Raw genomic sequence first — 26,868 nt, forward strand, 5'->3', positions numbered from 1 at the left:
CCACCGACCCACGAGAAGCTACCAGCAAGCTTTCTCACATATCAACACTGACTGAGCCTGAGACTCGAACCCACGCAGACATAGGTGAGATGGCAATGTTCCGTGACGGAAAGCGCTTTAGACCACTCGGCCACTCGGGGCCCCGGCTGATATGGTGTAAAGAGTAGACTAGCGAATATCAGTCATTGGCATTTATTATAAATTTGTTAGGGACAGCATGCGCTTAGTAGGAAATTATTCCATTGGTGAATCAAGGTTAATTGAGACTGATGCGCTGGTCCAAATAAATGTGCATAATACAAATGCACAGGTTGGAATTTCCATGTATCAGAAGTGGGTCAGGTTTAAATTCCAAGCATCAAAATCTGAGGGTACACATCTATTGAGAACCCTTGTGGCCTTTAAATTTACTTTGTTACTTTCACTTTTATTGATAAACAAATCAAAGGCAAGTTATAATAATGATATCTGGGACATCCTATGACTCATGTCCATTTGCTCTGGAAATGTTTGAACTGTCTGCCATGTCCGTCATCAACAGGGATTTATGAAAGCCTACCAACAGACACAGACACACACACACACACACACACACATCTCCCTTGATTACAAAGAGGGTCAGAAAACATAGAGTGCACTATCTGCAAGTTACTGGGGGACTTCTGAAAAGTTAAAAGAAGAGGGTGCCGTCCCATCTAGACATAGAAAAGACCATGGAAGGGGTTGGGTAATAATACTGTGTAATAGCTGAATACTCATTTTATAATTGCATTGGGAATATTTGTCAATAAACAGCCTTATCTTATGACATTTTTCACTTTTTGTTGCAAATTATCTATATTTTCAAGATTACCAGTCTCTGAAAGATCATAAAAATAAACTCCCAGGTGGTTTCAATATATCACATACATGTGTGCCTTGTTATGTACCTTCAAAACATTGTTTATTACCTCACTGTTTTTTGCAGAACTAAACAAGATTCCTTTAGACAGATAATAGAAGCATTTGTTTCATTGGGAAAGTGAATGTGAATGCTTTAAAATTCACCAATTTTTGGTAAAGTTTTACAAATTAACCAAAAAAATAGATTGTTTTATGGGAGTTTATGAAATATTTCTACCTGTTTGTGACTAAATCAATTCAAATTAATTACAGTCTGCTGTTTCTGCTGGTCTTATTTGAAGTCATGTGACCCATGTTCATGGTGTAATGGCCAAAATGGGCATTATCCATGTTTTATGCAGCCTGACAGGTTTTGTTTACCATTTATGCTGGGATTTTGTTTCTAAGGCTTTTAATGACCGTAAGCAGATTTGTATGCTAATGGTTGATGATGAATGTTGGCTGAGTTTGAAATCTGCTATGGCACCTCAGTAACTGTTACCTTCTTCAGGCAAATCTAGAATTACATGCCAGTGTCACGCCAACAAGATCAAGTGATGTGCATCTTCCCTGGAACTCCTCATTTTGAATTAGTGATCTTGAAAATATAATTGCTCCACTTGTCATGTAAAAGTGACTGAAACCATTGCAGTATATCAGAATGAGATTTGTAACTAGGCAAGCTGCTAGTGTCAATTGCCATGCTTCAGTTAGGGAAGTTGCTAGAGTCATTTTGCCATGCTTCAATTCCTGTCATAACCAGGCATGTTGCTTGTGTCATATTGCCATGTTTCAGTTCCTGTCATAACTAGGCAAGTTGCTAATGTCATTTTGCTACACTTAGTTCCTGTCAGAACTAGGCAAGTTGCTAGTGTCATATTGCCACACTTCAGTTCCTGTCATAACTAGGCAAGTTACTAGTGTCATTTTGCCACACTTCAGTTCCTGTCATAACTAGGCTATTGCCACACTTAGTTCCTGTCATAACTAGGCAAGTTGCTAGTGTCATATTGCCATTTTTCAGTTCTGATGTACATGCTTTAACTTTCATTATCAGTAACTGTAATATTGTTAAAAAAAGTTACCAGTAAGTGGCATCACTTTCAAGTGCTTGTTCTGTTTTTGAGACTGAATGCAGACCTAAATTGACAAATATTTCATTTATTTCAGGGTTGATTTAATGAAAAGGGACTACACTTCTAGACATACACAAGTTGTGTTTTATTCAGTGATTTCCTAGTTTAAAAAGAAAACTAGTTCCAAAAAAATGGGAATTATTATAATAAATGCTTGTAGGTTAGTGAATTCTGAGGTTAAGTGAAACAGTGATCTGGAATGAAAAATTCCATAGTGCTGCTTGTTTGAGGTGAATCAGATATTCAAACCTCTTAATACTTTCATGAGTACTTCATAAAACATGTACTGCAATAAAGTAAGTGCCCACAGAGTAAATGATAGATAGTACAGTGCAGATGACAATGTTACCAAGGTGGCAGAGCAGATAAGATTATCCAATAGTCTTCAGTAATTATGAGTATATTATGTAGGTACCTTATGCTACATTTCTTTATCCATTAAAATATTGTATGTTCCCCAGATTTGGAGGGCATGGGATGACCCGTGCCCTTGAGATTTTATGTATAACACTGATGATGTCAAGAATCATGAAATTTGACTAGGAGATGCAACCTGATATGTACTACTCCCTTATTGTATTGGTAGATTATTATGGCCCATGTTTTATGCTTCACTGACTTGGAGGAATGTAGGACATAGTGTGCAAAACTGATGATTATCAAGAATCATGAAATGTGATGTTAGAATGCTTCTTGATATGTACTACTCCCTCATTGCAGTGTTAGATTATTTTACCCATAGTTTATGCTTCACTAACTTGGGTTACATTTTGTATTTGACATTCATTTCTCACCCTTTGTTCATGCTACTATCATGAAATTGAATATGATATGCATCTCTGTCAGTTCCACTGACCTGTATTTCATTGTTTACTGGCTTTGGTTAAGGTTTTGCATTTTGCTCATGACTACATACTATATGCATACTATCCTGCCTTGGAGTGTGAAACTTTGTGAAAGGGCAGACATCGACAGATTTCACGTAGTTGGTTTGCATTACATAATTAGAAAGATTAGCTTATTGGGGCAGTTTTACTGACTACAGTATAAACATTAAAATAGCAATTAATTTTAAGAATAAGAAACAGTGATTCATGTTAATACACACACATGCACACACACATAAATACATACTTCTGTACCTTGTTCACTGCTCCAGTGGCCTAGTGGTTAGAGGATCTATGGGAGGTCATGGGTTCGAACCCCAAACAAGTCATACCAAAGACTTATAAAAACAGTACTAACAGCTGCCTTGCTAGGTACTCAGCATGAAGAGGTTAATGTTAGACCTGGTCGGCCTTGTGTCAGGATAATGTGACTGGGTGGGACATCATGCTACATTTCTGCAGCATGATGCCCCAGTGTTAGACATCATTATAAACTACCACACTGCAGACATCATAGCAATATGACTGAAAAATTGTTAAACCTACATTCAAAATCCAGATCACACACACACACACCCTGTCCTTGTTACTAAAAATCTTGTTTCTATACTTAAAACATATACCTCTCCCAGTGTAATTTCTGTTTAAAGATTAAATGTAGAGAAATCAAATTAAATAAATAGATTTTATAGTAAAATTGCATGCAACAATAAAATATACATGTGTAATGACTAAGGCGGTAGCTAAAAGCTATAATTTACAAGACTACATCTCTAAATGTGTAAAAGATTATAGCAGTTTTTCTGTGTCTTTATATGGAGCATAGGTCATTTACAGTGATTTAAAGTGGTAACACTTCGAGATTGTTAGAGGATTATTGGGGAGATTATTCCTGAGTTTATCTGCTGCTTGCCTAAAAGATTGTAGATTGGACATTCTAAGATTTGGAGTTTCCAGGTGTATTTCATACATAAATGATTGTAGCCCTTACCTGGATGGTCTTTCATTTGAATTCAGCAAGTTGTTTACATACCTTAAAAACTTAAAACACAATACCTGGATGTTCTAATATTTGAAGTCTCACGGTGTTTACTTACCTAAAAGACTGTAGATCAATACCTAGATGTTCTAATATTTGAAGTCTCACGGTGTTTACATACCTAAAAGACTGTAAATCAATACCTAGATGTTCTAATATTTGAAGTCTCACGGTGTTTACATACCTAAAAGACTGTAAATCAATACCTAGATGTTCTAATATTTGAAGTCTCACGGTATTTACATACCTAAAAGACTGTAAATCAATACCTAGATGTTCTAATATTTGAAGTCTCACGGTGTTTACATACCTAAAAGACTGTAAATCAATACCTAGATGTTCTAATATTTGAAGTCTCACGGTGTTTACATACCTAAAAGACTGTAAATCAATACCTAGATGTTCTAATATTTGAAGTCTCACGGTATTTACATACCTAAAAGACTGTAAATCAATACCTAGATGTTCTAATATTTGAAGTCTCACGGTGTTTACATACCTAAAAGACTGTAAATCAATACCTAGATGTTCTAATATTTGAAGTCTCCAAGGTGTTTCCATACCTAAGAATTTTTTTGAAACTATCAGATTATTTAAGTATGTTTGGGATGCATCTTGGTAGAACTAAACCTGTACTGCAAAAAGAGATCTCAGTGCCCCATATTTCATAGTTCAGTGATTTTGTTGAAATTTGTGTTTAGTTTATTTATTGGGTATTGTTTATGATCCAGTGTAAAACTTGATAATTGGATGTTACTCAGCTAGTATTACGCCTTTACTAACATATGGGTCCAGTATTTGTGTTTAGCTAATGACCACTCCAAAGGCACTTTCTGGCCAGTTTTCATATTAATGACTATACATTTGATATGGTGATACCTTGTCCTCAGCAGGTTATGTATATTTGTGCTTGTGAATGAATATAGGATTACTATGGATTTATTTTCTGCATGGTAACTGGTTTACAATGGTTACTGGAGACCACTTAAGGGTTCTTAGAGGGGAGTTATTTAATCACTGATTGCCCACTGGCACAAGTTGGCTTGAATAGGTTTATGAAATTCCAAGTATGTTCAACCCAGTCATGAGCACATTTTACTACTCCATTGAAATTTAATGGCTGATTGCTTTTTACAAGTAAACAAGTTTATTTTCTATTTCATCTCATAAAGGTAATAAGAGTGTACCTTGGTGTTTCACCTGTTTTCAGTAGTTACCTGTTTTCAGGGTTACTATTATTTGCAATAACAAAGTCATGCAGGAATTTTGCTGAATCAAAGAAATAAAATAATATTTCTTTATAAAGTTTAATGAATATATCTTGTTTCTGTGGTATTTATTTCTAACGTATGGAAGCTGTTTTAAGTGACTTGTAGACTTGAAGTTGACAACTGTGCACATGCTTTGCCCTTTTCTGGCAAAGAAGTAACTTCACATGAAAATCTTTAGACCAGGTAGAATGGACCCATCTGATCTGTCGCAGTTTCTCTATATACCTCCATGCTTTTTTAGCCATATCCCACATCTCCAGCATCCACATGACTCAAATTAAACTACAGTCCCTTATATGTATAATTAGCAGCCAGCCAGCCACCTAGTATCACAGGTGTCAAGACTGGGACTCAGATTTGGGATACTCTGCCTGGGTGCTCAACATAAGTTACCAGCCAGTTTCAAAGCTTTATTTAGTCACTTTAATATTGAGGTATATCGACCCTATAGTGTTATTTTAATGACCCTATAGTGTTATTTTAATGACCCTATATTGTTATTTTAACATAGACTTAATGACTAACTTTAAAGAGTTTTGAAGGAGTTGGTGTAAAATAAATATCGAAATCCTTGGATTTTCATGTATTTTGATTGTAATGACCCTTTTGTATTTAGAATATCTACACCATACAGTTGTAGTTTTATTCTCTAAAAAAATAACTTTATACAGTTAGATTTCATTATTTGTCTGTATATTGGTTTCATTTTCAATTTATGCAGGTTTTTACTGAATAAAGGTTTTAGGAAAGTCAAATAGATTGCATTGTTGAAAATATCATTTTTTACATCCTTATATGGAATTATTTTGTCTTATATATGTTTTTATTATTGCTGTCATTCTTGAAAGCCATAAAGCTTTTCGTTTTTATTTTAAGTTGGCCATATCCGTCAGATTGGTACATATGTTGGCAATGATGCAATAGTGGCATTTGCAAGACTACACCAAGTCAGCATTGTAATCCACCAGCTTAACGCACCATTTTTGTTGGTAAGTATTGGAGACTTTTCTTAATAAAGCCTTTTAATCATTATCAATTTTACATTTGGACTGCTCTGATTTTAAAATGTGCTCTTTTTCTATTGCTCTTTTATTTCCCCACCTTTTGTAAAGAAAGTCAAAATTGTTGGGAGTGTCTTCAGTCCCTAATGGTTGTCAGTCCACGTCATTCCATGCCTTTGTGGATGGAGGTGACTTCATGACCGTTGTTTTGCAAAGATGTATTGGGGCATACTGTCCTTTTTATTAGTAGCAGTTATAAATTAGGATTGGTTTCAAATTTACATAGCCAGTAGCTGTTAATTGGAAGTGTACCATAGAGCTGTGTCATCTGGGCAAGTAGTATACAACGTAGTTGTATTTGCCTTTATAAGAAAGTGAATGACCTTTACAATAACACACTATGGGCCCCCTTTTGTGGTTTATTCATGCTCTAGTTCACACTTGTATGATTACAGTTTTGGTAAATGTGACCAGCATAGTTATAGCCATAATACATTTTTGAAGAGTTGATTTTACATTGTGTATTTTTACCTGGAAAACAATGTTATTGTTAATCTTTTTCTTATTTTAAGTATTGTTGTATGGAATATATATATATAATATATATGTGTGTGTGTGTGTATGTATGTATGTATGTATGTATGTAAATAGTTTGCCAAATGAATTTTGTATGAATATTCTGACCAGTTTAAATGATTATGAAAATTGACCTTTGTTAGAATTTAATTTATTTGACTTTATACCATTATAGCATGTGTAAAATTTTATTACAGAAGGAATTATAGCACATGTAAAAAAAATTAATATAGAAGGAATCATAATTTTCAAGCTTGCCTTTTAAGTTTGACACAGCATTCACTTTCGTATCCATGTTTATATTGGTCTGGTAAGTCTATATTTTCATCCACACTTTAAAGATCATAGACCTAATGTCATCATTCATCCAGTCTAAGGTTTGGAAGGAAGGGAATGATTTGTTAAAAGCTATCAGACATAAAACATAATTTGAATTAAGCAAGGTGTTAGGTTTAAATGATGTTCAGATATTCAGTCTAGAATTAAGAGGTGCCACCCCTTAATTCAGTCCATGAAGTAGTTTGTAATTATGATCTTTTTCTGGAATGTTCCAAAGGTAGTAATGTGGTATATTTGAAAAATTCCGTTAGTGACTAATCTAATAATGACAACATTCACATGTGGCACAAAAATGTATTCCAGAAGAAATGAGGAGAAGCAAGGCTGTTTTTTTAAAAGTGGATCTGAGAAGAAAAAGCATGGAGGGCAAAAACTTGGGCTGAAGACAATCCGACATGGCTTGATGTTAGTTTCTTATGTTTATATTGGTGACTTCATCAAATCTTGTGTGCCAGCTTTATACTGAAATTGGTTGACCCACGGGTGTTGCCCTTGGAAAATGGCAGTGTATCTCATTTTGAGGTGAAACATTGATATTATCGGACATTAATGGAACCCAACATTGTTTAGGACCATTATCTTTCAGTATTCGGTATTATTCAGATGATTGGCATTGGGGCTTTGGTCTGAACGTTCTGGTTTTTTATGTATGTCTTTTCAAGCTAAATGGGGTTGGGGGCATAACATAAAAGGGATCTTGTGATATGTATTATAATGTCAACTTATTAGTCTAATGAAAATAGTGCAAATGGTGTACTTGATCTTAATTAAGCACACATGTACTTGATATTAATTAAAAAAATCATGCACTTGATATTAAATCAGATACATGTTATTTGATATTAACTAAAAATTAATGCATTTGATATTAATTAAACACACATGTACATCAGATTAATTAAACATATACTTCATATTAACTAAACATGTATCTTAAATGTAAGTGGTACATCTAGTGTGATTTTATATTTTTAAAGCATTCATTATGACATGGTCCTGCATACAAATGATATGCTACAGTTTTCCCTTAATATAAAGCCATTCAATATGCTGAAGCTGATGCTTTTACAACATAGATAAAGGTATCATTCACACATCTCACCTCTGTTTGAGTTCAAGTCAAAGCTTAACCAACATGTGTCTGTTGGAAAGTTTGTCAATAGCTTCCCATAGGTCAATAGTTCTTCCTGGGGTCGTACTGAGTTGTTTTTCATCAAATATACTGGCTGCCACGTACAGTCTATCATGTCCTGAAAAATTGTATTAAACCTCACAAAACCAAGCAAACATTAGAAACTCAAACAGCAATTAAAGTAATTTTGATTGCTACTAAGCTTATCAGTGACACTGTGAAGATCCACAGACTGAGAGGAAACAGCTAGCAAACTTTGTCGTATATCCACATTATTTGAGCCAAACCCATGTGGACAGATTTGAGATGTGAGTGTTCTGTAAAGGTCAGCATCTTGGACCACGCAGTAAATGAGTCTTCATGTTGAATTTCTAAAGAAATAAAAAAAATTACATTTAATTATGCATGCTTTAAAAAAAGCAATTCCTCAGTGACAAGATAATGATACATTTTATAAAATAACTGATCAAACTTTAATACATAAGTGGCATTATGCCTTGTTCCAAAACTTTTTATCAATAAATGAATTAATTCATGTATAATGAATGAACAAACAAAAGAGCAAATAGCTTGAAACATGTTTGTACTGAGAACATATTCTTTACCGAAGCCAGTGGTAAAGTATTCATTAAATCCAGCTTCAAGACATTGTTTTGTTATATGTAATAGTTTATTCAGTGGTTTTGGTGAAGTAGTTAAGTCAGAATATGAAACAAGGGTCTATTATACATGGTTCCCTCACATACCATTTAAGTATAACTCTTGTTATATAGATAACCTTCTGTGAGTATTGCCTTGTCCTGAATAGTCTTACTCTCCAGACATTGGGGCCCCGAGTGGCCGAGTGGTCTAAAGCGCTCTCCGTTATGGACCACTGCCATCTCACCTCTGTCTGTGTGGGTTCGAGTCCAAGGCTCGGCTAGCGTGGGTACGTGGGAAAGCCTGCCAGTAGCTTCTCGTGGGTCGGTGGTTCTTCCCTGGGTTTTTCAGGGTTCTTCCTCCACCATTAATACTGGCCGCCATGTATAGCCTATCGTGTGCTGAAAAATGGCATTAAACACTACAACAACAACAACAACAACAACAATCTCCAGACATTAATTTTCCTCTGATTTAATCCTCCTGCAAAATTCTTTGCTTTTCAATAACACATCTGTTTGGAATAAGGTTTCAAATTGAATCATTTTAAGCTGTTTCAATCAAGTAGAGTCAAACGTGTCAACAGTGACCATCCATGGGAAATGGCCAAAGTGGCCTTCGTTGACAGGTGACCTCTGAAGCAGGTTCAATACATGCATGTTTCTAATAGAACAAAGAGTTATTATTCAGGATTCTTATGGTCTTTGAAGATCTTTGACAGTTTGAGAAAAATGAGATAGCATTTTCAAGGCCTTGTAAGTTTGGGAAAATCAAGCAGATTATCCAGAGGTTGTTGTGGGGTTTAACGCCATTTTTCAGCACACGTATAGGCTATACATGGTGTCCAGTATTAATCGTGGAGGAAGAACCCAGGAAAACCCCAGAAAGAACCACCAACCCACGAGAAGCTACTGGCAAGCTTTCTCACATACCCACATTAGCCGAATCTGAGACTCGAACCCAAGCAGACCCAGAGGTGAGATGGCAGTGATCCGTAATGAAGAGCACTTTAGACCACTCGGCCACTCAGGGCCCCCTTATCCTGAGGTCTTAAAAGTCTTTGAAAATTGAAATAAACCTAAACATTTGAATTTCTTTCCATAATCACAAATAATATTGTTCCAGGTTGTTAGATTTGGATGTAGTCGAGTTTTCCTGGTTTCTTTCTTTTGATTAATTATAGTTTGAATTTCATCATTAAGCATTATTGTAGTATTTTGCATTCATTGTTTTCTCATATTCATAACTTGCATAATTGGAGTGGTCAGTGCTGATACACTTTAATGAGTACAGAAAGCAACGTGAAACCATTTATTGGTTAAGAAATACCTGGCCGCCAAATGCAGAAGATAGGGTGAAACCACTGCTTGGTTAAGAAACACATGGCTGCCTGCTACAGAAGACAGGTGGCTGCTGATTACATTACAATTATACAGGCAATTTGCGGGGCGGGGGGATTAGAATGGCCATTGTGACCTGGTAACTGCTGAATTCAGGTGACCATTAGGACAGGCTTGACTGTAATATTCAATATATCAGTACATGTACTATGAACAATATGTAATCTCAGCTTCATTTATTACTTTGTCTCAGCATCCAAATTGACATTATATGAGGCTGAGATCTAAGCATGTTTCATTTTTTGTGAGTTTTATACAACATTTATTTTATTTAACATCTCTTGGGGATCAGTTTATATATGTGAGTTGTATTTAGTTCACAGAACAATTGTTGTTTCAGGATTATGGTATTTCGAGCCAGAATTTCTTTTCATTTTAGATCCAGGGATGTCAGCACCCAAAAGCCAGGCAGCTTCACATTGCCTACCACAATGGGGATCACTACTCCAGTGTCAGAAGAGTCAATGACAACACAGAATCTCCAGCAAATATTAGGATAGAGGTAATACAGAGAATCAAGACTGAGATTAAGAATGCTTTATGATAGATTTAATCAATGCATTTCCATGTGTTTTATGCCCACTTGCATTCTTGTCTGATTGAATTTGAAAACCTGTTTTTCTTTGGTTAGTGGGAATAGGAATTGAACTCATCATTTTGGTAAAGAATCCAACAAACTGGGAAGAAAACTGCCAGAAAAATTTTGCTGAAATTGGTAATTTTGTATAAGTTTTTAATCTTTCTCCTTGATACATGGGTCATTTTTTGCCACTAAGAACCCCTAAATCTTTTGTGTGTAAATGCCATATAAATATACCAGAATTCTGATTTGTGTTAAAATTATTGCATTTTGTTTTTTGTGCCATAATGAGCAAATTGATTTACTTACACATTTCACATTTTAAATTCTTTTCTTGTCCAGGTTAAGGACCACAGAGACTCCTTAGAGCACAAAAATGGTCTTATGAAAGATGGTGTAGTAAGAGCCATTAGAGATACAGATAGACTGACTGAAGAAGTTAGACAGGCCACAGGCTGTGATGTAAGGAAATGAAATAAAGTAACTTCATATAAAACAGGAAAGAGACTGAGAAGGAGGGATATTGTTTTAAGATTGATTTATGTTTAGTCTTTGGATTGCCTTTGCAAAGTTAACGAAAGTCTGACATGCTTTTTCTCACAATTTTATTAAGCATTTTCAAATTACAATATCTTAAATATCACAAAATTGAGATTAAGGTGTGTAATGAACCATCCTGCATACTAGGCAGATTCTTTGCTAATATCCTTTTATTGTCATGAAAAATCGGGCTGTAATTTATAGCAGAATGTGTATTTAGTGAATTAGTTATATGTTAAGTCAACAGTTTCATGTGTTTTGTTTTACATAGGTTAGAATTTGTATTTGCTTTTTTAATTCTCATATATAGTAGACAGAGGTAATGCAATTTCATATTTAAGATCAGTTTTATTCTGGATGTAAACATTGCACACAGTAAGATTCAGCATATTTTTTAGGATGAAGAAAGGATATTGGATGCCTTATTAGACAGTAGTTATGACATTGATGCTGCCATTGCCATCATTCTTCAAGAAATGGAGACAGTCAGTGGTAAGATGTATAGAGTTGTCGTTGGTAAGATTTTGAGAGCTAACTCTTCATTGATGGAGAGTCAATGGTAAGATCTAGAGAGTTTTTGTTATTAATGGAGACAGTCAGTGGTAAGATGTAAAAAGCTGACTATTTATTAATGGAGACTCGGTGGTAAGATCTAGAGAGCTGGATTTTGATTAATGCATGCCTTCAATGTAGAGTTGGTTATTTATTAATGGAGACTTGGTGGTAAGATCTAGAGAGCGGGATTTTGATTAATGCATGCCTTCAGTGTAGAGTTGATTCTTTATTAATGGAGACTTGGTGGTAAGATCTAGAGAGCAGGATTTTTATTAATGCATGCCTTCAGTTGTAAGTTGTAGAGTTGACTCATTATTAATTGAGACTGTCAATGGTAAGATCTAGAGAGCTGGCTGTTAAGTTGAAATTAATTTAAAAATAAAACATTTTAGTTACCAAGATGCAGAATGAATACACTGATTGGCACAGCTTTTTCTAAAGCTTGAAGCAAGACAAGGAAGATAACTCTTCCAATTTGAAGATTTTTGTTTTATCACTGATGGAACTGAACTGATTCTCTTGTGTTGCATTCTGAATGAAAGTGAGACTTTTGCTGTCTCAGCTTGGTTACATAATGTCTCGCATTTACAAGCATCAGTGATAATATCATCACATCAGTGATAGTCTTCATGTTTTATGTATGCCTTGACAAAAAGAATTTCAAAGCTTGTAAAGATTGATAATTGTCTACCTGAGTCTAATTCCAAATAATATGTGAAATGGTTTTGGACCATACATTTAGCAATGGACAGAAGGTAATTGGTTTTTAAATCCATTCATGAAATGTATTTGCATTTTTGTTGTGTTTAATTTACCATTCTGCATTTTGCTTCAATGATTTTTGTTTTCTTCAAAGTGCATTAATCACGTAATTTACATTCATTCATTGTTTTGTTTACATTTATGCTGCATTCCAGGCTTGTTTCACTGGTAGAATTACCCATTTTGGGCATGTAAATAGATAATAAAAAATCCACACAGAAGGCCATATGTAATTCACCCTGATTCTTAAAATATCATACTAACAGTGTAGTCTCAAAGTCCAGCCCTTTCATACACTGGTGTACAGTTTGACATGCACTAGTGAATACCCACATATTCCTGTAATGGAACAATGGAGTCTAACTTCTATTGGCAGGTGCAACAGATGAGACTTCACAACAAACATTTACTAATAGTAGAATATTTATTGATGGAGCCTCAAGTCTGGGACATGTTACTCAAGTAGCAGTGGAGCATGGTAGTAAAGGCCATTTCCGTGAAAGCAGTCTAGATGACAGTTCAGGGTATGGTTCAATTAGCAGTCATAATGGTGGAGCTAGGACCAAAGTACAGATAGCTACTAAGGTATGCAGTATTTTATATGTGTGATACATCTTGCATAAAAATGTATTAAAAATATATTGTTTCAACCTGACTGGTTCATTGCAAAGTGTACTCATGGCATTATTTGGCATTGGACATGTTTTGGCAGCTCATGAGTGGAAAGCTGCTATTTCTTCTTCAAATGCATGACTTTATCTAAATGTGCTTGGAATCCTTTCACTGCTTTGCAGATCCAGCCCTCCCAAGTGAAAAAATACTTTAACGACATCTTTTCCTTGTTTAGTCTTAAAGGTGCATAAACATCATCAGTTCATGAAGATGGACATCAGACAAGATTGGTGTCCTGAATAGAGAGATTGATGCCAAATCCTGTAATTGTAATTTGCTGTTTACTGTTTCTGCTCATGCCTTGTCAGAGATTTTGCAAATACCTTTTAGTTGGTGTTCTTTCTCTGGCTTAAGCGAGCCAAGGAGTTTTCGCATGACATGGGAAGTATTTGTATACTCGTCTGTTTTCTCACTGACTTTAAGTAAGCAATTTCTAATATACAGTGCTGTAATTAGACTAATTAATCTGACCCTCCAATTTTTGAGATTTCATCATTTCCACATTTGTCAAAATGTTAAATCGACAATAAATTTCCATACATCTGGTATGTGCTTTTAAAGCTGACAAAAAAATTCAGATTGGAATGTTTTACCTGTATTGTAAAACTGATGCTAGAGTTGCTTCCCACTTGGTCATGAAACTGTTTTAATTGTTCTAATTAATGTGAGTTATCTGCAACTCATGATCAAGTAATTACCTAAACAAAGATAGATGCAAGCTTGCTAAAGGCAATAAAGGCAAAACAACCATTCATTTTAAAACACTGTAAGATCAGTGGTCATCAGTGTTACACCAAGCCAGCATGTAATTGCGGGCTTGATTTAGTTTACCACAGGAGAGCATATAAAAGGAGACAAAGCAGTCATGGACATTGGTTTATATGTTATTTGCAAGAATTAATTGCAGTACACCTCTCCCTCGATAACTCGCACACATCGGGGTCCAGAAACACAGACCACACTATAAGTGAGGGTGCGAGTTACCAAGGGACCTCCAAAATATCTGCTAGACAGCCAGAGAACTGCAGGGTTTAGAGGGGAAGGAACTGGGCTGTTTAATGACTGGATCTTTGTTTTATAATCCCCATGAGAATAAATGTCAATAAAATGTTTTTTCTGATGAAGTTTTTCGTTATTCTGTGTAAAATTACATTTATTTTCAAAATGTCCTACATCTGAAATAGCGATAACATGATTCCACCTAGTTTCAACAACCAACATGGTACACAAAAGTTTTTGTGTATAATGTCAATGCATTTTATTTTGTTAAATAGTCGGGGTTTTGTGAAACAAGGAGTCTGTTAAGCAGGGAACCAGACTAACTGTTGATACACCACCAAACAAGATTCCTTTTTCAAAAACACACAACATTTATTTTGTGTGACAATCGTCTACGTCGAAACTCAATTTTTATATTGTTTGATCAGTAAAATATGATGCTGAGATTTCATTGCATGTAATAGTGAAACTTCTTATCATCCTTAAAGATATCTTTATGTGCAAATTCAGGAATTCTCTGAAACTCATTTTCCCCACAATGATCCGTATCTGTGAAGCAAAGTTCTTTATTTGCAAAGTTCTCATTTTGCTTGGTTGCAACACTGTTCGATTGATCGACTAAAATGAGGTAATTGACCTATGACTGGGGTCGCTGGTTCTTAAGCATGTTGGATTTGTATGCCTTTTAAAAAAAATTGTATTCTACCTCCTGCATTTGATTCAAAAGATGTAATTAACATGATAATAGAAATGGAGGCCAGCTTTTTATTTAGTGAAACAATACAACAAATGGTGCTGCTAGTCCAATATAAAAACAAGGTCGGCATATAGTTAGGTTCTCAGAGAAATGCTTGCGTGCATAGCTGTTACAGTAGATTGATACAGTTTACGTTTAATTACAAGAGAATACATTGCATTTATGATGATTACATTTAAAAGGAACTAAAAGATAGAACTAGAACACAAATTTCAATTGATAAAAAAATTATTTAATTGGTATTTATTTATTAAAGTACTGTCTCCACTAGGCATAAGTGACATTTCCATTGATTGGAATTTCCTTGAATATTGTTAATTATGGTGTACTAAGAATGTTGTTTGAAAAGAAAATATAGCAAATTATATGACTTCTTATTAAAAGATAATTCATAATGTTGATTAAATTTCCAGGTACTATCTACCATTTTTTATGATAAAACAAGCGATATATCGAAGTTTCCATTACCAAGTTCAACAAATAGGGAAAAATGTTTTGAGTATTTTCTTATTTAAAAAATGGGATCCACCCCTGACCCCACAAGTGGGTTCGCAAGTTGTCAAGGCACAAGTTATCAAGGGGGTGGTGTATAATGTGTTTAAATGTGTATGCAGTTTTTTTTTTGTTATCTCTTGTTTGTTAAACTGGGTTTACATTTATTTGCAATAATGTAGTCAACATCATGAACATGCAAGTTTCAGAGGTTCTTGTGGTCTCAGATTTTTTAATGGTATATTTTGGTTGGATCAGTCTACTGCAATAATAGTACCGATATTCGTATTCTGTAATTAAGTATTTTTTAAAACAAATATGGATTATCTTTAAGATTTTTGGAGCTAAGATACTCTGAAAAGATGTATGTTATTTCTGTGGTACATTATATTGTTGAAGCTATGAAACAATACTGATTATTAGAATTGGGTCATATTTCATCAATAATTTTCTAGCATGATTTATTGTGTGTGTGTGCGATTAGGATTTTTAATGCAGCTTTTAAAAAATTTCAGTCAAATCACTACGATGTTTGCAGCGTGGCAGTTTATAGTGATGTCTAGCACTAGGGCATTATGCCACATACACGTAGCATGATGTCCCACCCAGTCACATTATCCTGACACTAGGCCGGCCAGTCCTAACACTAACCTCTTAATGCTGAACACCAAGCGAGGTAGCTGTTAGTACCATTTTTGTATGTCTTTGGTATGACTCAGCCGGGGTTCTAACCCACGACCTCCCGCTTCCGAGGCAGATGCTCTAACCACTAGACCACCGGAGCGGTCTGCATGACATATTACCAACTGCAGTACATGTACAAGATGAAATAATTGTCATAGTTTTATAAACAAAAACAAAAACAAAGATCAGAAATGCAACCAAAAATTATTATTTGTTAAAGAAAATTCTGAACATTATCATGAATATGTTGTTTATTGGCAAGCAAAGATCTAGTGCAACCAAATTTACCAACCTAAACCACTTATGACCAGCATTAAACCTGCACATTGCATAGACACACAATCCTTGTAATAAAAATGTTAAATTTTCTGGGCAGAATATTCAGAAATATTAATTTTCATCAGTACATGAATTATCTGGCAGAGAGAAAAAGTAGTTATATTTTTTATTATTGTGAGATTGTAAAATTTTGAGTTGTTAAAGTATAATAAATCTTTAGTCAGACCACACTTATTAAATTGTACACTCTGGTCAGAGGATAGATGGGTGATGATTTTGGTGAAATATTTGTTCAAGATTAGTGAGATAGCCCCAAACTGGTCCAACTTCCTGACGCCATATGGGCATTCTTTGCCACCTTGGGTCCCTCACATGACTCCAGTATCACATTTGCCCACTTTGTCGTGACCTTTTCAAGTCACACCAGTTCTAGACAGACTTCAGAGTCATTACCACTATGGTATTTTGTCTCATATGGACTAGCAGTATGTCCCAAATGGACTAGCAGTATGTCCCATACGGACTAGCAGTATGTCCCAAATGGACTAGTAGTATGTCCCATATGAACTAGCCCTGGAGAACCATATATGTTTACCTGTATGGCTGTTGTGCTCTGTTCCTAGATAACCATAGTGAACCTCGGAACTTGATGTTGTACTACACTGGTACCTAGCAATTCAAAAAGCAGCATTGGCATCATCATATCAAATGCATTTACCTTTTCTAGAACCATGGTATCTATCTCAGACTGTTATTGATACTTAGATCTGATGCTTAGAATGGTTCGTTTTATGGCACAACAACACTTTGAGACTCCCAGCTTAGTGTACCATTCTTGACAACCTGTTTTCATGTTCAGTCACGTCTACCATTCAGCGATGCTTTGTCATTTCACATTCATAAAAACAAAGATGAATAATCACAAATCCTTTCTTATGAGCTCAGTCTGACCAATTATTTTAATATTTTGTCTTTCTTGCTGACATAGAACAGATCTTCCAACTACTGACCCAGAATTCTTCCTCCAGTTGCTCCAATAATTTCTTCCAATAGAATTCCTGCATCTGTCAAAATTAGTATTTTTGCTGCATTTGGTTCTAGTCACTGACATTTTGCACTGCATTGAGAGGGAAGTACCTAGTGTCAAACAGGCCTTTCTGCTCAAAACGATGTCTCCCATGCAATTTCACCTTGGTCTTTTGCAAAACTCAACTGTTTTCCACACTGAAGCCTGAGTCAGTGATAGATGGATGTGTCAAAATTGTCATCCATATGAAGCATCATAGCTGTTGGTTCCATGCTCATTCTGGTTTCTCTTCTAACTGGCTGAACATTGCCCAGAACTCGTCATTGAGGCTTCCTTCGACAGATACACCTAGCAGTCAGTCTCGTGCATGGCTCGTGTGCTAAATGGGGTGACCACTTTGGTGGCCTAGTGGTTAGAGCATCCGCCTCTGATGCGTGAGGTCGCTGGTTTGAATGCTGGCCCAGTCATACCAAAGACTTATAAATATGGTACTAGCAGCTACATTGCTAGGTGCTCTAAAATTAAGAGGTTAGTGTTGGGCTGGTCTCAGGATAATGTGATTGGGTGGGACATCATTCTTCATTAATGGAAATGGAGATGGTTCAAATTCTTCTTTCAAATGCAAATTATTACCCACTCCAGTGGCCTAATGGTTAGAGCATCTGCCTCAGATGTGGAAGGTTGCGAGTTCAAACCCAGGCCAAGTCATATCAAAGACTTATAAAAGTGGTACATACAGCTGCATCTCTAGGCAATCAGCATTAAGAGGTTAGTGTTAGGACTGATCGGCCTGGTGTCAGGATGTTGTGACTGGGTGGAACATGATGCTAAATGTCTGCGGCATGATGCTCCAGTCATGCTGCAGTCTTAGACCTTGCTGTAAGCTGCCAAACTGCAGGCATTGTAGGGATATGACTGAATAATTGATAAAGTGACGTTAAAAATCCAAATCACTCACACACACACACACTAAATGGGGCAGCTCAACACTTGCTTTCCATTTAATATCTGTTCCTGTTAGCCTCATCTTCCAGAGAGGGATGCTTTCTTATCCACTTGTATGCTGCTCTTAGATCAAACAGAATGGCCTTTATATTCAACCCTTAATATCAAGATCCCAGTTGTATGTTCCTGCCATTTAAAAAATGTATACATTTTCTGAATATAGGATGGATTTAACAAAGAAAAAGGGTTTGACTTGAAAATATGATGCACTATTTTTGTTCATATTGTTGATTTTTTAGCATGATCCTCTTTTAAAAATAATCTCATGTAATTATGTGTCCTAGAGAAGAACCTGTTTGAAAGCATCATGTTTGACATGGTCAGTTTGGGTTTCATACATATAGTAAGTAGCATTAAAAAGTAACTGTTCTGGATTGAATCCCTTAACCAGTCTAAGTGATTTTACTTTTGTAATGTTCACTTGGACCTTCAGGATTGAATTCCTTAACCAGTCTAAGTGATTTTACTTCTTTGCATATTTGGTGGATTCCTCACCAGAATTAAAGTTGTAATGTAAAAATATTTCAGGCAGTTTTGTCTTATCTTTAAATGTTCAGATATAAGATAATTTGAATAGACATTTGTAAGTTTGGTGATACAATCTATTGTTACAATTGCAGGATTAAAACTCTTTCAAAGTTAGAGATTAAAACTTCTAGCAGTAATTGAGACTTGTTGTACTTTAACAAATTGTTTAAGTTGATTAATTTTGTCCATTCAGGCATTTTAGCAGCACAATATTTTCACAATTTGTGGACTTGTCCAGAGTGTACAGCAGATGAAGCAATTATGTTATTTAGGGCCAGTCGCAGGGAATATTCGAGTACTAAGAACATTTGTCATCAATTGCAGTACTTATACAAGAATGCACTGACTTAGTTTTTCGAATAAAAAGAAGAAAAAAACACCAGAACTGTAACCAGAACTGTAAAATAAAAGGCTAAAATATTAAGTGTCCTTCAATTGAAACAGAAATTTTTTTTATTGTTAATTCTTTTACGTTTTGATTTAAGATTAAACTTTACAGACATTGAGTTTATCTGTATTGTAGAGCACAGAAAAGATGTCATCCAAGCAAAAGAAAGAGAAAAAGAAGCTGGAGAAGAAGAAGCGAGCAGAGGAACGACATCGTCAAAAGTTTCTGGGAGGCAAACCACAGGAACTTAGCAGTGATGATGAGGAAAGTGTGATGACAGTCATCACCAGAGATCTACAGATTGCAAAGATTTAGGACTATTTCTACAAATGTCTCATCTATATACTGTCACATCTATAATACCAAATAAGATTGCAAAGATTTAGGACTATTTCTACAAATGTCTATTCTATATACTCTCACATCTATAATACCAAATAGCTGAAATTTGCTCACATATCTAAATCAGTTATAATCAGTTTAATGTTTAACTGATGCACGTATGATGTGATTGTCTGTTAAGACAGAGGTCCAGTAGATCTAATGTTATTGTATTGCCATATTTCTAAATAATTGTGGTATGACCAACAAATCATTCATACCTCCTATAATTGATTTCTCGAAGAGGTAACATTTAAATTAATAAAAATTATATGCTGCATTGGTCATTTTTTTTAATAAAAAAATGTCCTTGCAGGTGCCCTCAGTAAACACACCCTGCATGGGGAGATCCATTAGTACATATTTACATCCATTAGTACCTGTGCAGTGACAGCATTGAAATAAAAATGATTTAGGTTCAGCCCTACTGTTATGTACCCATTCTGAATGCGTATTATAGTAATTGTTTTCCATGAATGTTTTCAGCCAGTAAGTAATCTTTTTTCTTTTAAATATGGTATTTAATATGCTACCAGGCATAGGCTGGTTCCCTGTGCAAATGCATTTGAAAACATCTTGTAATTCAGTCATTTTTGTAGCACTAAAGAACTTGTATTCTTATTAGCTTGTTAAATGGCAGATCACACATTAGTAAAAACCTGCTAATGATGAGACTATTTCATTTCAGTCAGTATAAATGCTGACATTGGATTCAAATGGCAGAGTAATCATTCCATTTTAAGTGCCTTTAAATACAACCAACCAACCAACATCAGTGTAAAGGAAATATTGGGTATTTCTGACTATACTTATGAGGTAGGCATTGTGTATTCAAAACATCATTTAATGTGTTTATTTTTTATCAAGCCCACCGTAATCAAAATTTCACATAGCAATGATTTTTGTGTCCATGTAAATACCCTAAATTAACCTCCGTGTCAAAAATTTGTGTTTGGTCCATTTCTACTAAAGTAAAGTTGTCCACAGGGTCATGTTATCTGGAATGTGGATATGTACAACACTAATTAAAGTCCGTAATCAACACACTGTTAACATTTATCACCTGTGCATTGATACGATGAATGTGAATTAAAGGTGTATAGTGACATCAATAACCATCATGGTCGTGGCAACTAATTTATGAGCTAAACTACCAGCCTATGTATGGTTGAGTATTAAATACCCTGTTTAAGAGAATGAAGGTAACTTACTGGCTGAAATTAATTACTAGAATATCAAGCATAACTTTTCCATTTAATCCCAAATTTGGGTTAATTAATAGTAGGCTTGGATCTAAAACAATTTTGGTTTATCACTTAATCGCTGTCACCACACAGTCTCAGCTGCAAATGAGATCTGAATAGGCCAGATTTTGATACTGTGACCTTTAAAAGAATTTTCTCAAAAAAAAACAATCATGCATATGAATTGCATCCTTTTTGAAGTTTGGAATAAATTACTCATATGATGTAAGAGTGTTTATCAACTTTATATTAAGTGCATTTTCTGTGCTTTCATAGTTAGATGATATGATATTAGGAATTATTATTATTATTACAAAAATACTGGCCAGATTTTGTTGAATTATATATGTGTTTACTGTGTACATGATGAACTTTTATTTTTGTTACAAATGGCAGTTGTTGACTTGTGATTCTCCATTATTGGTAAGAATCATTTTCTTATGATCATTCCAAATGAGTAACCAAAACCCAATGTTTTCATAACACCTTTTGTGTTATATTTTTGGCTTGAGAGATTTGCTCCAGAATGGGTGTGCAGGGCACTTCTGCTATAAATTATGTAATGTGATATAATTGTGATATAATTGTATAAAGTAATTGATAGTAAAATGTGAATATACAAAAGACAATCACATTATTTAGTAAAGTGCTTCATATTGTAACTTACTGTGAAAATAAATACGGACCTCTATCCTATATATTCAAATTTTTCCACTTGTTTTTATTGGCCAAATTAGACAGTAATTCCATCTTATGGATTAGATATGTCTGTTGGTTCATACGGCATGAACACTCGGGTAAGGGTTTGCATTTAGTTCATTTTGCCAGACACTATTGCTTGTTGAGTTATAGAAGTTGGCATTTTGTTATATGATGTGGAGTACTACATCATTCATTGAAAACTAGATCACTTTGACCCGTATTTCATGATCCATTGATTTTTGGTTAACTTTTGTGTTAACTGATTTTCTCAGGCACTATTGCCTACAGAGTTACATAACTTGGCGACCCTTCAGGTGGCCTAGTGGTTAGAGGGTCCACCTCGGATGCAGAAGGTGACGGGTTTCAAACCCTAGCAGGGTCATACCAAAGACTTATAAAAATGGTACTAACAGCTGCCTCGCTTGATGCTCAGCATTAAGAGGTCAGTGTTAGGACTGGTTGGCCTGGTATCAGGATAATGTGACTGGGGGGGGACATATGCTACGTGTCTGCGGCATGATGTCCCAGTGATAGACATCACTATAAACTGTCATACTGCAGACATTGTAGCGATATGAAAAATAGTTAAAGCTATGTTAAAAATCCAAAACGCATACACATACACACATAACTTGGCCTGTAATTGCATGACAAGGAGTATTGCAGTAATCAGTGACAACTAGATCACAGTGACATATATTTCATAGTTCAGTGATTTGTATTTATTTTTGCATTAAGCTCAAGTCCATCCAAGCTTCCACTAGCAGTTCCATGTATGGAATCAACTGACTCCTAAGTTGGCAAATCCAGGAGTCTTTTTCAGAGTCATTCCTGATATTTGATTTTAAATGAATCAAGATAATACAGTTACACCTTTTCTTTTTTTATCTTTTTTTTTATTAACCCTGTAATAGTACACCTTATTTTTTAGGGTAGTAAAAATATGACTGCAAATGATGCAGATTCTAATCTGTCAGTACATAATGCACAGAGTTCACATCATAAGTATAAAATAAACCAGGGCAAATACTGATATGCAACTACATTGTGCACCAGCATGTATGCTGTTTGTGATAGTATAAACTGCTTATGCATGGAAAAAAGGGCATTAAAATGCAGCTTTCTCCAGTACTTGTCTGGAGGTATATGACAGTCAGTTGGGTAGGTTAGCTAAAACTATTGCATTTCCATGTTGTTTTTTCAGTTCTTGCCTATAGTGATAATGGCACTTGACAGTCATACAGTGGAACCCCTCTATAACACGATAATTGGGGTTAAAAAAATAGGGTCTCGTTAATGCAAGGTTTTACAGTATTTTACTTTTTTCAGAGAACAACTTATTGGCACATATACATGTATTCATGTCTAATGTATATGATGAATAGGGTATCAACACCGTTTATCATCATGCCATTATGGCATGCATTTCATCTATATTGCATGTAATTCCATTGAAAAATTGCACACAGATTTACAATATTCAATAATTTGTTTCCCAGATTGTGTCTGAATTCAGTGTCTAACAAACAACATGAACAGAGTATCAACACCATTTACTTGCCATCTGATATCGTACTGTCGGAGCTTGCAATTAATCCATAATATATGTAATTCCATTGCAAAAATTGCATACAAATTTAAACTATTCAGTAATTTTGTCACACATCATTATGTGTCTGAATTTATTGGGAAAAATTAACAGCAAAATTAGGTTAAGAAAGACAAAGCAGGTGTATGGTTCATTACATTCCAGGATCTATGAACGGTGTCTACAAATTTCATACTGCTAAAGTTTCTCATATGCATTTCCATGTACATTTATCCATTGCAAATTTCCAATAATTAACGCTTGTACGCCTATTCGTTTGAACAATTACAGCAAGAATAATTAACAATCAACACATGCTTTCAGCGTGCATATAAGTTTTACTTCAGATTTTGTGAATATCGAAAGAATAGTTTGAAAACTACTATAGTAATCATTGTGCAAAGTGCAAAGGACGACCTGCACTTGTGAACTTGCTTTTCCATAATGGTATATTATTTTTATAAAAAAATAGGAAATTAATAATGAGTTCATAAACAAACACCATACCCATGTAAAACTAGAGAACTAAGTGCAGTAGGCCTGCAATGGTCACGAGTCACTTTTATAAAAAAAATTTGAGCTGAACACATGTACAATTTCATACCCTTACAATTACCAGCAATAAAGTGGACATGATTTACAGGTCAACTGATTGCGTCTAATAACACTGCCAAGCCCAGCAAACATGTTGGCGGCTTTCGTTTTTTGATGTTTATTAAATTGTGAGTATCTTTTATCAACCACCGCATTGTCTGCTGCTTGGTTGTGTATGCAGTTAAAGAATAACACATGTCGGCTGTTGTTTGAGCAATGATTGTATACAGAATTAATTGTAGACAATCACAAAGATGGCTTACTGGCTTTGCTCATGGATCAGTAATAAGTAATATTTCTGATAACGTTTGTTTTGGCATAACACTTCAAGAACCTGGTGAAATTGTTAAAGTTCAGAAGCCAAGCCACAGTCATATTAGAATTGAATTCATACACAGACTCTTCCCCAAAATGATAATAAACATTTTACACACTTTTTCTCATAAAAAAAATAAATATATTTTTTCCGGGTATGAGAAAAATCCACGTACATGTATTTAAAAGTTCAAGAACCACACCATGATCGTATTATATTACGTATTCAAATTCATACACAGTCTCTTCTACAGAATGATAATAATTTCTTTTTGCGCATAGTACAGAGAATGAATCGCATTTGTGAACTTGCTTTTCCATAATGTTAAATATTTTTATAAAAAATAGGAAATTAATAACTAGTTCATAAGCAAACCTCATACACATGTAAAACCCGAGAACTAAGAGCAGTAGGCATGCAATGGTCATGTGTTACTTTTATAAAATTTTTAAAGTTAAACGCATGTACAGTTTCATACCCTTTCAATTTCCAGCTAATAAAGTGGACATTATTTACTGGTCAACTGATTGCATCTAACAACATCGCCAGGCCCAGCAAATATGTTGGTGGCTTTTGTTTTTTTATATTATTAAACTGTGAGAATCTATTATCAACCACTGCATTGCATGCTGCTTGGATGTGTATGCAGTTAAAGAAGAAACATGTTGGCTATTGTTTGAGCAATGATTGTATATAGAATTAATTGAAGACAATCACAAAGATGACTTACTGGCTTTACTCATGGACCTATAATGTTTATTTTGGCATAACACTTCAAGAACCTGGTAATATTGTTAAATTTCAGAAGATATGCCACGATCATATTAAAATTCAAATGCGATTGCTTCCCCAAAATGATAATAAACGTTTTAAACACTATTTCTCGTATTTAAAAAATATATTCTTTCCCAGTACAAGAAAAATACACATACATGTATTTAAAGTTTCAGAAACCACGCCATGATCATATTAAATTCGAATTCATACGCGATCTCTTCCCCATAATGATAATAAATTATTTATACACCATTTCATGTACTTTGACGATTTTTTTTTCATGTGTGAATGAATAAACAAAATTTTGGGAACCATGCCACGACCGTGTTATATCCAAATTTCACGTTATAGTGAGGCGTGTTACAGCGGGGTTGCACTGTACAGTCGAATAGTTTTGCCAATAATATTGCTGTGGGATGTTTGTTCAATATACACCAGTAGGGATGAATGATAGACATTTGAATATGGAAAGAAAATGGAAATTACACGGTGTTCGACAAAACTGGAAAAGATGTGAAACTGTTGTTGCCGATATATTTACCTTAATATGCCAAATGACAGCATGTGCTGCATCATCTTCGTCAAATCTGAAATTAACACAAAAGTTGGATTAAATGTAATCTATGATTTATGGTTTGCATGTCTGGTTTTATTGCAAAACTTACAGTAAACTCCCAATTTATGAATATTTGACTTACTGGAGTCTTTATGTGAATCAAGATTAACATAAAAGCAGAAAACTACACATTGAGACACGCATTATTCACATATATACTCAAACATGCAGCATGGGTCGCCAAGCAGGAACCACACTTTATTTATGTTTTCAATTTGGCTTACATTAATGGATAGATCGAAGATTGTTGTCCATTTTGTATTTTTTGTGTGCATTTTTTACAATGTAACTGAAAGTTTAGAAATTTATTTTGTACACAATAAATAAACTATTGGCTAGAAAAGTTTTTATTTGGGTGCCACAAATGTGAGGTCTAAGGAACACAATCCCTTACTTGCATAATATTTCCTATGTGAATATTTATCATGAGTCTCGCAAATTCTATATACGTAAGGTATCTCAGGAATGCATTATATTCATAGCTTGTGGGTTTACTGTACTTTATTTTGAGGATGCCCAGGTGGTCAAGTAGTCTAAAGTGCTGCCTTTACTGATCACTGCCATCTCACAAATTCCACGTGAGTTTGAATCTTGGGTTTGGCCAATGTGGTTTATTTGAGAAGGCTTGCCAGTAACTTCCTGTGGGTTGGTGGTTCCTCCCAGGATTTCCCCAGGTTTTTCCTTCACCTGTTATGCTGGCCACCATGTATAAACTCAACATGTACTGATAAATGATATTAAACCCACATCAACACTACCAACAATAGCTTTAATTAAGGTTTAAAATACATGAAGCCACCTTAATAGGTGCTGGGTTTTCTTTTTGAAGCAGGCTTATAGATCTATCCTCATGTCCATCATTCCTTCTGCCTGGCACACATTTTTGTTAATATAACTCATCCCTTGCATACTGATGGATTGCCACAGTTTTTTTTAAATATTATGGTCAGCACCTGAGTTATTGCCCATTTTGACTTGCAGCTGAATTTCAGAATCTTAAATGCAGCTTGTCTCAGTTTTCACTGGATTTCATTGAAACTTGGTCATCATCTGAATGTATGTATATCTACAAATCACTTT

At 34.9% G+C, this 26,868-nt stretch overlaps 1 protein-coding gene across 1 annotated transcript in view; it reads left to right on the top strand.

Moving 5' to 3' along the window:
• LOC149781968 (OTU domain-containing protein 3-like) overlaps positions 1-21,893 on the top strand; it is a 39,667-nt gene extending 17,774 nt beyond the window's left edge. The window contains exons 3-8 of the mRNA XM_089936156.1: positions 6,092-6,204; positions 10,682-10,804; positions 11,225-11,344; positions 11,821-11,914; positions 13,116-13,324; positions 19,706-21,893. Coding sequence (XP_089792282.1) covers positions 6,092-6,204; positions 10,682-10,804; positions 11,225-11,344; positions 11,821-11,914; positions 13,116-13,324; positions 19,706-19,885 — 839 coding nt within the window. The 3' untranslated portion in view covers positions 19,886-21,893. The remainder of the gene's footprint in view (positions 1-6,091; positions 6,205-10,681; positions 10,805-11,224; positions 11,345-11,820; positions 11,915-13,115; positions 13,325-19,705) is intronic.
• The last annotated feature ends 4,975 nt before the right edge of the window (positions 21,894-26,868 follow it).

The sequence above is a fragment of the Sinohyriopsis cumingii genome, chromosome 15 (assembly GCF_028554795.1).
Source record: "Sinohyriopsis cumingii isolate HCF-2022 chromosome 15, ASM2855479v2, whole genome shotgun sequence".
Taxonomy (NCBI): domain Eukaryota; kingdom Metazoa; phylum Mollusca; class Bivalvia; order Unionida; family Unionidae; genus Sinohyriopsis; species Sinohyriopsis cumingii.